This window comes from Hoplias malabaricus, chromosome 10, assembly GCF_029633855.1.
Source record: "Hoplias malabaricus isolate fHopMal1 chromosome 10, fHopMal1.hap1, whole genome shotgun sequence".
NCBI classification, from domain to species: domain Eukaryota; kingdom Metazoa; phylum Chordata; class Actinopteri; order Characiformes; family Erythrinidae; genus Hoplias; species Hoplias malabaricus.
In genome coordinates this window covers 25,506,400-25,521,428 of record NC_089809.1, presented here as the reverse complement: position 1 = coordinate 25,521,428, position 15,029 = coordinate 25,506,400, and the positions used below count along the sequence as shown (strand labels likewise).

Here is a 15,029-nt window from a genome sequence, read left to right as displayed (position 1 = left end):
GACCACCACAGAGCAGGTTTGATTTGGTTAGTGGCTCATTCTCAGCACAGCTGCAATGACGCTGATGTGATGGTTTTGTGTTAGTGTGTGTTGCAGTGATACACGAGTGGATCAGACACAGCAGGGCTGCTTCAGTTTTTAAACCCCTCAGTATCTGTGCTGGACTGAGAATAGTCCACCAACCAAAAAATATCAACAGCATCCTGTGTCCACTGATGAAGGACTAGAGGATGAACAACACTAACTGTGCAGCAACAGATGAGATACTGTCTCTGACTTTACATCTACAAGGTAGACTAACAAGGTGTGTCTAACATTATGGACAGTGAGTGGACACAGGGTCTGCTGTTTCTGATCCACTCATACCAGAGCAATATCAGTGTCAATGCAGCACTGAGAATGAAACAACACACAAATCATACCTGCTCTGTGGGGGTCTTGACCATTAAAAACATGTTGAAAGGGAGCAAACAATGTGCGCAGAGCAAGAGATGGGCTACAGTCTAATTATAAAACTACAAAGTGCTCCTCAGTGGTCAGTGAAAAATAGCTGCTTAAATAAATTTGTGGCTGAACTTATGTTTATTTATATATTTTTGCTAATCTTGGTTCTGATGATATGCTTTAAAAGAAAAGCACTATATATCCTATTATAGATTGCATAATCAAAGGTAAATGCTACTAAATGAAACGTGTCAACCATAATTTACAGTTAATATTTTTTCAATTTATTTTGTTAAAAATAATTCCATATCTTCAAAACTGAAGATTGAGTGATTGAGATGAGCATAATGCTCATTTATCTAACAGTGTCCCTCTATTTAGAAAGCTTAGTGAAAACAGATGTGCATTTCAGGAAACAGAGGCACTTTGTATTTTTTTCCTCATGTTGTGCCTTTTTAATAAAACTTTTGAAGATAAAATATTTGTACACAGCCAAAAGAGAATAATCTGAGACCGGTTATTTTAGCAGATACAGTATGTTTATTATTTAGATCATTTTACGGTGTTATTTGATGATATAACTTTTCAAATAACATGTGAGGAAACTCGAGTTCTAATTTTTTTTCAGTAGTTATTGACCCGCCACGTTTGTATTTCTAGAAAAGTTAAAAGCTGAATTAAAATTTGTCTTAATTCAGTTTAATATTGTTTTGTTGACAGCAGTTAGAAATAAAACCTAAAAATCTTTAAAAGTCGTTGACTAACATTAAATGTTGAAAATTCTTTATCTCGGATATTTTAAATAAGTAAAAGGCTTTAATATCAGAATTGTGTCTGAGTGAATGATTAAATTAGATTTCATGAAACTCCGCAACAATAGACAGCTGCGTATGTAAATCCGAAGGCTGTGATTGGCTGAAAGAATGCCGTCAGTCCGCTGTGACTCCACTATTTTTCCCTCTACAAAAAAAAAAAAAATCAGCAACTGAAGCGAGAAGTTTTGATCGAGCAGGCGGCGCGGAGCAGGAGCAGGCCACAGGGATTTAATGAGCTCGGACTGAACAGCAGTGGACCTCTCGTTTAACTCCGCAGTGGTTTAAAAATCTGATACATTGACTTTATTTGTAGGCCTGCTTTGTTTCCAGATCAACGGACGCGAACTATAAACGAGAGCATCATGACTCAGTTCAACAAGGGGCCAGCCTACGGGTTATCAGCCGAAGTTAAAAATAAGGTAAGCGCACCACTGAAGTTTTAAAAAAGTCACCTGACATGGAAACAGCTAATTTCTTTCTAACTTAAATATTGTTCTTTGCCTGTAAAGTCTGGGCAGCCCCAGTAGGCAACTAACTGTCGCTTTTAGTTGGTGTAATTAGATGTTTTATAGCATCGAATCACTCTGTTTATAAACGTTTACATCCTAAGCACTTTGTTATGGTTTAACCTCACGACAGACGATTGTAAAGTGACAGAGAACGGCTACTCTTTAATCGCACTGAGAGACTGAGAGGGAGTAAACGAGCATTTAATTATTCAGTTTAAAGTAACTGAATTTGACAGAGCCGTAAGTGAATTAATATCTCAACTGAAGTGTAAGGTTTTGGAGGTTTGGACTCCGAACTCAGAGAGAGACGCTGTCGATCCATTTGTCGATATTCATTCAGAATACTAACCGACTTTTACACGTCGAAACCTCAGTCGTTATGTTTTATTTCGTGGTAGTAGTGATTATCTTATGTGTAAGACTTGTGTGTGTATATGTCTGTATGTTTGTGCATCTTTTTGTGGATGAACGAAGACCGAAGCCTTGTTAATTTTCGGCTCATTGTTCATGGTCATGGGAGGAGCCGGTGGATCTGCCCCCTCCTCAGTGTCCTCGGGGCAGTGTATAGAAAAGCTGTGTATAATCAGTTTAATTTATATTCACAGCACAAACAAAAGGTATGATAAATGACCAGTGTCCGTTACTTTTATGGAAAAAGGGTGCACAAATGGAGCTTTGGCTTGAAGATAATTTTAACGCACTATTGATAAGGTGCTGTTTAGATTTAACTTGGTTGGTTGCACATACAGCATTGTGGGTAATATGTTGGGAAGAGAGAAACCTCTTTAAAATGTCTGTATAGATATATGGCCTTTGGTCTGTCCAGGGTTAGGGAGATTAAACATTTTTAATACTGAATATTGTGGGAAATTGACTTATTTTCCAAGTTACACTGGACAGTTTGTAGTAGAGTACTCATTCAGCACTTGCAGGCATTGTTCTGGTAGGTTCAGAAAAAAAGCCTGTTATTTTAAGCTCAGGAATTCTTAGCATTCCTGAGATGTGACGTTTCCTGAAGCCCAGAGGTTCATGGTTCCATTGACAAACGGACTTCCATATACGGGAGGCAGGGTGAAAATGCACCATCTGAATATTCTTTGTACAAAAGGCATATCACCAGGTTTGGTTTTTTTTTGTACAGCTTTGTTCACTTTTAGAAGGCACCAGTTGTGCAACTTTCATTATACTTTAAGAGAAATATACAAGGCTGTCGATCTAGAAATTAAACATTTGTCAAAGTTTCACATATTGCATTGCCCCAGATCTTATTGTCTCATTATGACACAGTTTGCTACTGAAGACATCCATTAATTAAATAAATAATATATAGAGAGAGACATAATGTGACATGATATTGTACAATCAAATTGTCTATATGTCATTAACTTATATATACTGCTGAATAGCTTGAGACAATGTGACATGATATTGTATAATCACATGTAATTTACCCTGAGAACGGTAAATATTAAATAGTCAAAGTTTTACTTCTAAGCATTAGACCACACTAGGCCCACATTTATTTAATGTGTACTGGATATATTTTTGTACTGGATGTACAAATATGAATATTTTTTTTTGTACCGTAAAGCCCCTGGTTGCAGAGTTGTGGATGCTGTAGCTCCACTGGTTTGCCTTGCGTGGCCTGGGGTCTCTCTGAAATATTTGATTCAAGTTTGTTGCCAAGCAATGCCTTCTAGGGCACTTTAGTGTTACATAACTAGAAAACATTTTGTTTTTGTGCTTCCTTATTTTATTTTGTTGAGTTAAATAAAAGCAGTATTTGTTATAATATTTTATTATTACATTTAATTTATATAGCACCTTTCTCACACTCAAGGTTGTTTTACATTAGTATAGACATACATCAACTTTTAATTATGGTCTGTATGCCTGGATGAATTATTTAGATCCCAACAAATTACATCACAAATTTTTAAATTGGAAAATTATGAAAATTATTCAATGTCAATTTTTGTAAAACATTTCAGTGTATAGAGTTTGTAGCTGTTTTCCTGATTTTGCTCTGTCCCACAGTTGATAGCATTAATATGAAATTAAAATCCCAAGCCAGGGATAATGTTACCTGTTAAGTGATGATGTCAGCATTGTCACTGACTTTATCGTATTGTAACTTCTGGGACATTTGAGGGAAAGCTTTATGGGAGAATTGTTTCGGACTTTATCGGTCAGGATTTTTCTGAGACTTGTTGTTCTTGTTCTTCTAGTTTCAACACCACTTTGCTTTTGCTGAAAGCAGAGCACTCGTTGGTGCTTGTTCTGTTTTCTGACTCTTTGAACTCTGGGAAATAAGTGAAGTAGCTAAAAGTGTTGGATAGGATTTTTTTTGGTGCTAAATGTAGCCTCTGCCTAAGCATAACCAATTGGGAGTTAATGACTTCAGCTTTTTAATGGAGCTGCACTCATAATGAGATTTCAAGAATGACTTTGATAGGGGAAATAGGAAAGGATGTTTTCAGCGTAACCATGACCTGCTGCCCTCCTCTCTAGTTATGCAATAGCTTACTCAAGGGTCGGTCTTTACAGGCTTGTTGCCAACACATCATTCCCCACTTATCACTTAACACAACTGGCACAGTACTGACATTCTTCTGCCTGGTTTGTTGATATAATGGAGACGTTAAGCTCCCACATTGTCACAAGTTTTCATATCATTCCATGGTCATCAGGTCTCCACACACGGTGGGCTGTGTGGGGGCATGTGCTTCCACCCCCCACCTTTTCTCTTTGGCTTGTGTTAATGTTTGCCTTTGGTGGGTGGATTGTTAGGACAGCCAGTACACAGTCAAGAGAAATCCTCTGCCTTGTCTGAAATGTTAATGTGAACAAAGCTCCTCATGAACCATATTGTAGTAAGTTAGCAGCTACTAAATATGTGAATTGTTGCTGAGGGGGGAAAAAAAGGACCTGCAATATTAATATTCTTTTTGTGCAGGGGTGGGCAGTCTTTTCTTGCAAAGGGCTGGTGTGGCTGCTGGATTTTAGTTCATTCAGGACAGAGCACACCTGATTTCACTATTTTAATTAGTTGGTCTCGGCAATACAACTGATCATGTGACCTCCTGGTTGGTTAGAACAAAAATCACACCAGCCCTTTGCGGATAAGATTGCCCAAACCTTTTTAAGTGAAAGTAATTTTGAATACTTTCTGTTGGTTTACACAATTTAAACAGCAGCTGATGTTTTTTCAGAAAAAAAATTGTAGAGATTTTTTTTTTCTCCCTCTGGACAATGTGCCAATTTTCCAAGAAGCATGATTTGTTTCCACAAGAATTTCAGCAAAAATGCTTTGAGATCAAGATACCTTGTTCTTTTTCTGACTGGGAAAGCGCTCTTTCCCACTGTGGTAAATTCACAATTTTATTCTTGGCACATTCGCTCATCTTGCTTTCTGACTGTCCTCTGTAGACACATTTCTCTTGAAACTGGAGCAGAGTGCCCTGGATGAATGCCACATTAGAGCTGAATAGGCATTTGATAGTTTGCATGGTTTTCACATAACCACACCTGGTCAAGCTGGTTGCTATGGCCCATTTCTCCCTAATGCTAGGGCTTTTGCATAACCCACCTTCACTGACACACTGTTCAGGGAGATGAGGTTTCAGGGCAGGCTGAAGGATTACAGCATTTACAGCAATGTGCTGACAAGCAATATTTCCATGAATTGGTTTAGGCTGTGTATAGGGCTGCAGCTTTTAACACTGTAATGCCATTTTGGGTACGGCAGGAAAGTCGACTTCCTGAGGCCATTGTTGTTCTGTATTTGTCTCTTACTTCCCTTGCACAGCCACCCCTGCCCCCTTTTATTTTATTTTTTTCTCTTCCCTGCTCCCCCCCCTTCTTCTGGGACTTTTGGAAGATCTTGAGTTTTGAAGGCCAGACACACTGAGATCTTGAATATGCTTGTTATTCAAATGCTGCTTTCATCCCACACCTGCCTGTTCAGGAAGACCATTTGTGTTTTATTCCTTAGTGTCATCATTTTTCCACTGGCACTGCTCATCACATTCTGTCTTCACATTTTATTCATGCCTAAAGTATTCCAGCTGACCTTACAAATATGGTACAGTCAATCTCCCACTTTACATGCTCTGCTGGACATAGTGCTTGCTAACTGACTGCTGGTTAAATATTAATACATGCCAATTTAATAAGCCATGGCTTCCATATAATATCTTTAATATATATATATGAATAATGTTCAATAAAACGAGGGAAAGCTATAATGTGAAATATTGGGCTTTATGCTGAAGATCAGTACACCAGTTCCGTTATGTTATGAGCCTTGGGTGTATTTTTGTGATTATACCATAGTTACATTATTGTGGTTATTGTTAACCAGTGAAATCTAGTTCTGTTAAGGATTCTTGACTCTTGCTGCTGTCCAGTGAACCTTTCTGAATTTGTACCAGTTTTGATGAAAACCACTTTGTATAGCTGCTGTTTTAACAAGGACTGAGCCAGAGTTATAGATAAAAAGCCAGGGTAGAATCATGGTATATTCACTGGAAAATAGTGTTATGCATGTGTAAATGATGCAGCGTTTTGTAGGAACTTAAAATGAGTATTTGAGTATGGTTCTAGAGCTGTCTTAGTGAACTTGTGAATGAGAACAAAAGATAAATTAAATGAGAATGCTCCTTGATCATGGCCGCAGAAACGGAAATACCCCCCCCCCCCAGCTCTTTTGTAAGGGCTGCATCGTTGTTTCATTAGGTGAGTATTTGGCAGAGCAATAGTTGAAGAGCTTTGGTCAGAGTGCCATTATAATGCAATATTGGCACTGATGGAATTAACTCTGGGATAATTGCAATAAAAAAATGCTAAGGAAATAAATCATCATCTGCTACGCTAAAAGGGAGTCACATTTTGCTCTGTCATCAGGAAATGCTTTAGATTGTGAAGGAGGAACGTGAGCTGAGATTCAATTCCTACAGGATTAAGCTTGAGGGTGTTTTTTTTAAGAAAAAAACACCACTGGCAATTTTCCCAGAGAACAACCACAGGAATAAGTGAGGAGAGTTCTGCCCTCTAATCCTTCCCTCTGTTGCATAGAAGTGCCTCTGTTGGATTTTTTTATTTTTTATTTTTTTGTCACCAATTAATTTATAAATTAACTGGTGCTACATATGGATTACAATTATGAATAAATATTACCCTTTTGGAAGCTAAATTTTATAACACATTGCGTAGTGATGGTGTCCTACAATGCAGCCCCCCCCCCCCCCTCTCTCCTTCTCACCCCCTTCCCTCCCAGTGACTGGCGTCAGGTTCCAGCTGCCAGATTTTGTAATGGGCCAGTGATTCACTGTGCTCCTGCCAAGACAGGCTGCCTATCTTAAAAGATGTAAAAATTAGTTTTACAAAAGCCTGAGGACTTTTGTTAGTGTGGAAATTTTGAAACACTATATTCGCACATGGTTTTAGCCCACTATTTATTTATTTATTTATGTTTTGCATTACTCTTTCACTTTTAATTTTAGATTATAAAACAGCATAATTAAAATGGTGCCAATAGCCTAATATATTCCCTGACTGGAATAATTTTTGTGCTACCAGAAAGAAGTAAAACAAACAAGAGAATGGAGGCCAGATGTTTCCTCTCATCGCCCCCATTTTCTCTGTCTTATCTTGGGGAGATAATTCAGTAGTAGATGGTGCAATAAGAGGCCATGTTACATTATTAAAGAGCCCATTGATCACGAGAAATGATGACTTGCATCTATATTTGTATTGAAAAGCTTCATTAGGTCATGTGTGCAACTTATTCCTAGCCACACGAGTGTCCCTCTGAAATCTGTCACCGCCAGGAGGAGGTGGGTGGGAATTAAACTTTGACAACAGGCAGGGTGCTGAAGGCCCCCTGGCTGAAGGCCATGTGGAGCACTCCATTTTTATTGTAGGCACCTGCTTATCATGTTTTGGCTGTGGGAACAACTCCAGGGAAGAGGGACCTGGGCTCATCTGCTTAAATCTCAGTGATCTGTCCCTGGTTTTAATGCTGCAACCCCCAGTGGGCCCTGAAGCCTAATAGCCGTCAATGGAGAAGCTGTGTCTGAAAGCTGGCCTTAAAATTGCACAATGGAGAAATGTAGTCCCCTGGGTTTTGTCTCAAGACTTGCTCTATAATAATAAATGGGATTGTAAATGCATTTATTTATTTTATTTTTTTACTTTTGATTGCTAAAAATATAAATTAGCCTGAGCTAAGATTTCCTTCTGCCTCCTATAGTATAATGCTCACAGCTGGAGTTTAATGAAAGCTGTTCCTCCATGTCAAAACAACTCTGGAGTGTTGTTTATTTCAACCTGAATTTGCCACCTTTTCTGCACTTGGTAATAAGAGCCAGTGCCATGCATGTGAATCGTGTGGGTTTTTTTTTTTTTCTGATTATAGCTTCTAGAAACAGAACCTAGCAACCATAATGCTCTGATTCACTGTAGGAATTCTGTTGTTAGTATAATCATGTGTTTGGGATACATCACATGACTTGGAGGGTAGCACAAAAACAAAAGAACAGGCAAAATGATCCCTGAATTTGGAACTTTCAATGGCACTGTCATTGAACTTTTAGAAAGTGTAAAAATAAAAAAGATTTCTATGGAAATCGGTGTATCTTTCTTTGTTGTCTCTCAAAGGCATCTGTCTTCTGTTGAGTAACTTCTACATCTGGTACTGATTGGTAGATGTGATTTCACATGGTTAAACATGGGGCTGCTTTGGATGAATGATAATGTAATTGTGCAATCACTGTCTGCTGTGGGTGAACACTAATGCTTGGCTCATGTCTTGGCTGTATTTCCTCCAAAAAATATTCTGACCATTCTACCAGTTACCAAAAAGTAATTAAAGTCTAAAATGTGCCTGACATGCTTGTTTTGTCTCACTTGCACATTTAGATTGCACAAAAATATGATTCTCAAAAGGAGGAAGAGCTTCGCTTCTGGATTGAAGAGGTGACTGGAATGCCCATTGGCGACAACTTTCAGAAAGGACTGAAGGATGGTGTAATTTTGTGCGAGTAAGTCTGTGCCCATGTTACAATGAAAGGTTTTGAGTCTCTAAGTGTGTGTTTTTTTTAATCTCTGTGCACTTGGTGTCGTATAATGGCCCCAGGGACTGCAGCACAGCTGAAATGTTAACTGCCTTCCGGCTCAGCACTGTGTAATCTGCCCTTAGTGTGTGGCATAGAGAGGGTGCTGACTCAGCTTGCAAGGCTGAATTGGTGAAACAGTCAATCACACTGCAGTGTCCTCTGTGTTAAGAGTTGGACGTTAGCTTAAGCATGTCCTAATATATTTGCATTTCTAGCATAAAGTGACTGTTTTATTAAAACATTTGAAAATGTACTTAATTACTTTTTTTCATTGTGGGTTTTATTTTTAGGTTAATAAACAAGCTACAGCCAGGTGCCATAAAGAAAATCAACCACTCACAGTTGAACTGGCATAAGGTAGAGTAATTGCTGTTGCTGTTTTTCTCACTGGAGAGCATCTGTTCTAAAAGGCATCTAGTGTTCTCAAAAGCAGAGATACCTCCTGAAAGTGATGTAATGATCTTGGAGCCCCAGCCCACATAGCTGTTGCAAGGCTGTGGGAATAAATAGAGCATTCATCAAGTCTTTACAGTCTGTGCTAATACTGTGTCTTTTATCTGGTTATAATATCCTGATGGTGTTACTGAGAAACAGTACTTACTGTTGCTGTCTCTCTCTCTCAGCTGGAGAACCTTGGGAATTTCATCAAAGCCATTTTAGTCTATGGCTTAAAGCCCAATGACATTTTTGAAGCCAATGACCTCTTTGAAAATGGGAACATGACACAAGTCCAGACCACACTTCTTGCCCTAGCCAGCATGGTATGTCTGACCCTCTATCATTTCTCCATTTCCTTGTGCTTGAATAAGAGTGAGCTCATATTTGATTTGTGTCCATACATATTCCTGTCTAAACTCTTATTACCTTACTAAAGGCAAAAACCAAAGGCCTTGACACGAAGGTTGACATTGGAGTGAAATACGCAGATAAACAAGAAAGGCATTTTGATGATGAGAAGATGAAAGCTGGCCAGTGTGTTATTGGACTTCAGGTTTGACATCCACAAACAAAATATTATATATTTTATTTTACTTTAAGAACTTGATGCAAGCATGCGTTCTTGTGTTCACGTGGGCAAATTATTTTTTGTTTCCAGATGGGAACTAACAAATGTGCAAGTCAGGCTGGTATGACGGCTTATGGTACCAGGAGGCACCTTTATGATCCAAAGACACAAACAGACAAGCCTTATGACCAGACGACTATCAGTCTGCAGATGGGCACTAACAAAGGAGCCAGCCAGGTAAGTGTGCAAAAATAATAAACGTAGGGTTATTAGGGAATGTACATACTGTTTTCCAAACTATATCCTAATCAAGTTAAATGTGAAATTATACTTTGTATATCATCTCTGTCCAATGCCAAACCTGTATCTTAAAAATGGCAACTTTACTGGAAAAGGAAAACTTTCAATGGAAGTCATTGTAAAGATTTTATTCCAAGTAATTTTTGGACCATTCATCATTACATTTTTTACACTATGTAAGGATAGCTGTTCAACTGATGTGGTAAAATAAAAATTGACAAATCGAGGTTTTTTTTCTTTGTGGCATGTTGCTTTAATTTATTTTTGGAGGTTTTTTATTTTATTCCCCCCCCCCCCCTCACGATGTCTGGTGTGTCGTGTCAAACTCAGATCTCAAACTCACAGCTTTGTTTGTGTGTGTGTGGGTTTTAAACTGCATCACTACATGGGTATATATTTAAAATAAATGCTTCCTTGGCACATCAGTTAAGATTAACTCCTATTTATACATTATATTTTAAAAATTAGTGGGCTATGGCTTTAAGTCTTGGAAGTCAGTACTCACTGTGAACAGCATCAAATAACTAATTGCTGTATTTCAAATATGTAAACATTCTGGAATGTCTCACCTGTGGTGTGTCTTCTCTCCAGGCTGGCATGCCAGCCCCAGGCACCAGGAGAGACATTTTTGACCAGAAAGTTGCAGTGCAGCCCATGGACAACTCCACCATCTCTCTTCAGATGGGCACCAATAAAGTAGCCTCCCAGAAAGGCATGAGCGTGTATGGTCTGGGCAGACAGGTCTATGACCCCAAGTACTGCGCCAACCCCACAGATCCCATCCTCCATGCCAACGGCAGCCAGGGCACAGGCACGAACGGCTCAGAGATAAGCGACAGTGACTATCAGGCAGAATACCAGGAAGAGGAATACCAGGGTAACTACCATGATGAATACAGCAGCCACTACAATGACCAGGGCATCGACTACTAGGGAGAGCTGCACTGCCAGTCGAAGCAGTATTAATACAACATATATCAACAAAGCAAGTCTTTTGCTATCCTCGCTAGTCTTCCTTTTGTATTGAGGGATAAGTGAAAGTGAAAGAGAGTGTTATTACCTTCTGCTTGTCCCCACAAAATCCTTCCCTACCTTGAGTGGCAGTGTTTGAAATTGATCATAGTTAACTATAGAATGGCAAGATATCAAAAACCTGCTATCTTAAGATTCAGAACATTCCTATTAAATACCTTTTTAAAATTATTTTAATGAAGTATGGAGAACTGTGAAGAAAGATATTACCCATATCTATGCAGCATTTTAACTATGCAGCACTGCTCTTAAACCCCATGAATTGTTAAATTTTTTTTATGATTAACTGATTTTAATTATCATGCATCTCAGAGTGAATTTGTCTTACCAGCTGTAAGGTTCACCAGCCAAACTGTGCTTTACCGCAGCCTGAAAGGACTGATGATGTTAAAGTAGGCAGAAAAATGGACAGAAAGTCTAAGTCATTCCATTTGCTTTAATACATCACTGGAAGCTTGTATTTTTCCTAGCTGTTACTTCGTTAGACTGGATGACCAAAAAGCCCTTTTTAGTTTCCAGCTTTTATCAAATTTTTTGTGCCATAATTTTTGAAATGTTCTTAAGTCCTCTCCCACTGTATTTATTGCCATTTTTCTCATGTAAACTGTTTGACATATGGTTCTTTTTATGAATACAATGTATGTTACATAAATAAAGCATTAATGCCTTGGTTCTCCAAGCATTTCTAGTTGTAGTTTTCTAGTATGTTTGTGATAGTTTCTTACTTTGGTGTCAATGGTTGGCATTTTCAAGACGCAAGTTATTGATAGAAATTTCAGGACCCCCCCCCCCCAGCTCCTTGTAGGACCTCTGATTTCATTAGCTAGCACAGACCTCTTGCTTATTTAATTGAGGCGAATTGTAATGGCACAGGTCCTTAGATGTGCGTTCAATCTGTTTAAAGCTGTACAGTAGTCATAAATCTTTTTTTTTTTTTTTTTTTTTGAGGCTACCCTCAGAGGACATTGGAGGGCTTTTGGAAGCTGGCCCTTGAGCCTGAAGCCCATGGTTTCTGGAAATAGTTATATAACCTCACTGAGTGGAAAACCAGAATCTAAAGTAGAGAGACTAAAGTAGAGGCATAAAAGTCATTGGAGAGAAAATTGTATCTTGTGCTTATACATATATCATACTGACAGTTTGGGGTTTAAAGTGAGTTGCCGAAAAGTTTACCTTTTGTGTGTGTTTATGCATTCTAGAAATGAACATTCTGTGCTGTGGTTTGTTTAACATGATCTTTCAGCGTGCCCAGAATACGGCATCAATAGCTTGACTGATCAGAGCCAATAAACAGCTAAAGGAAAGCCTAGGTTCTGCCATAACATGAAAATCCAACAGATGTTGGCAGGGTTTATTCTCCAGCTGTGGTTTTGATGTGCTGGCAAAGAAGTTAAAGGACAGGTATGACTAGGTTTTAAAGCATGGGTCCTCAAACTATGACACACTGCTTTAATTCAACCAGCCCCTAAGCATGTGGTCTGGCCCCTTTTTTAAAAAAGCAGAAATACATGTAGCCTGGATACTGTACATCCCCAATCTAAAGGTATTAATGTCAAATATACTGAGGAAATAACTGGAAAAACAAAACTGATGGCATTTTAGAGTCTCTTGAATCAAGCTTATTTAGACATTATATATCAACTCCTTTCACCAGTGCTTAAAAATGGTTTACCTTAAAACATAATGTAGACATGTAAGAGGAACTAGGTGACATCAGGTAGTCCACAGTGACTCTCAATATGAACCGACTGATGGACAATCTCTGTTGTTGATGTCAAGTGTGGTATGATTACTTTCATTTTGCAAAGGCGAATTCTAACATTGCTTCAGGAATTAACAAGTTATTTGCTTGCATAGGACCTGATGGTATTTCAAGATGTTACTTCATAACATGTTGCAGGGCGTGTGAAATCGTTTTGCACATTCCTTCAGAGAAATGTTTGGATTTTCCTTTCTTCCACTGAATTCAAAGTAAAATCATATTTGCCAAAATCTAGTGGAGTATACTTAGTTCTCCAAGTGAGGACATGCAAGGAGAGGATCTGACTGATGGGACAGCGACTGAATGACCGCCGAGCTTCATGAAAAAAGGTTGGCATTCATTCAAAAGCTGTCTCCCTCTGTTTTTTCCCCCTTCACTCCACTGCTGAGGAATAATCAGTGCTTTGTGCAAGTTGTGGAATCCGGGACAAAAACGCAAGACTCAATTATAGGGAAGGCCCAAAAAAAAAAAGTCTGTTACCGCAGCAACCACTGTGGGCCTTTTAAGGGAGTCAGAAACCTAACCAATTCAGCAGCAAAGGATATAGCAGAAAACATTCAATCCTAGTCCTCTGTCTCTACTGAGAGAGCTCAGGGACAAAACCATGTTTGGCTTCCACTGCACCAAAGCCTGCTGATATACAGCTCATGTACTGAGCTGTATTCCAGAAGAATCTTCCCCCAACTCTGTATTTGATATGTTGTCCTTGTGTCTGGTCATTTTTGTGGTTTCTTCGTGAATAATGAAGTAATGTCTGTTGCTGCTGAAAACCTTAGATGTAATTGTGCTAAGCCATTCCACAGCCCAGAAGTTCTCTGGAGCCTCAATAGACAATTTTTTATTATTATTTTTTTTTTTTAACAAAAGACAAAGTATCTCCTATTTGCTGCTAGTCAGTTGTTTTCACATTTATTCCAGCACTCTCCTCTCTCTGTGAAATGTGATAGAGGCCTTCAGCAGCCTAGCAGCACAACATGGATCCAAAGACAATAGTCAGTGGGACTGAAGTGTATCTGTGAAAACAGTTTCAGGGCTGCAGTCTGGACTTTATTAGCAGAACGCTCCTACTCACTGTTCCTCAGGCTGTAACTCACCGCACCTCAACCTAAGCCGAGAAGAAGGGATTTGAATTGGGCAGTGGGAACGAGGATATACGTTTGGCTTCAGGCAGCCATACATAGATGGGGTGTGTGTGTGTAGTGGGGGGGTATGAGAGGGAAGCACGGGGGGGAGTGGATTTCCTGGAGCTGACGGGCTGCTGATCACAGTAAGATAGAGGCCCCTTGCTGGGTGTGATTCAAAACTTCTGTAAATCCCTGTATGCCTCAAGGAAACCTCTTTGTCTCTGAATAACTTTAGCCCCAATAGACACTGGTGAAGACCACAAAATTAAAAAAAAAAAAAAAAAAGACTGAATGTGTTTTGTGGAGATCTTGTTTTTGTTGAGCTCCTGATCCATTCATGAGCCTGCAACAAATTCCTCTCATACCTTTGTAAGTTGAACCCTTAAACACGGGTTTTATTTGCCTTCATGAGTACAACCGTGTGCTCGTCAACATATTCAATGAGCTTTTCTGCTCATGGCATTGCTGGTTTCTCCTTTACAGGTGACATTTCACTGACGTGAGCTTTTTCTTAATGTTCAAAATATATAAGAAGCAACATTCTGTAGCTTTGGTTGCACAACAGCTGAGGATCCGTGGCATCCAAGACCTCGCTACATGCCTGTGGACATTTTCCATCAGGATACTTAAATTCCCTAGTCTCTGAAACTCTACAAATATCTTCATAAATAAGGCTCAAATCTAAATTTCCCTCAAATCTAAATTCAAACCAGAGGCCTCTGGCTATCCTCCCTTAAGGGCCAGATAGCAAATGAGGGAAATCGCACTCAAAGGAGGAGTAAGCTGTTCACAGACCCCACAGTAGAGTGGAATGTCCGACAGATTTTATTATTAGTTAAGAGGTGTGTCTTCACACTTTATATTAACCTGAGACATCTGGGTGTTGAATGTGAGTCACTGTGTTAGTATCTGTGATTGC

The 15,029-nt window shown here is 39.1% G+C and overlaps 1 protein-coding gene across 1 annotated transcript; it reads left to right on the top strand.

Moving 5' to 3' along the window:
• The first annotated feature begins 1,411 nt into the window (after positions 1-1,411).
• cnn3a (calponin 3, acidic a) lies at positions 1,412-11,896 on the top strand. The gene is made up of 7 exons (XM_066683942.1): positions 1,412-1,678; positions 8,690-8,811; positions 9,177-9,243; positions 9,510-9,647; positions 9,761-9,877; positions 9,983-10,129; positions 10,784-11,896. Exons 1-7 carry the CDS (start codon positions 1,622-1,624, stop codon positions 11,123-11,125), a joined length of 990 nt encoding a protein of 329 aa, XP_066540039.1. The 5' UTR covers positions 1,412-1,621; the 3' UTR covers positions 11,126-11,896.
• Positions 11,897-15,029: the final 3,133 nt, after the last annotated feature.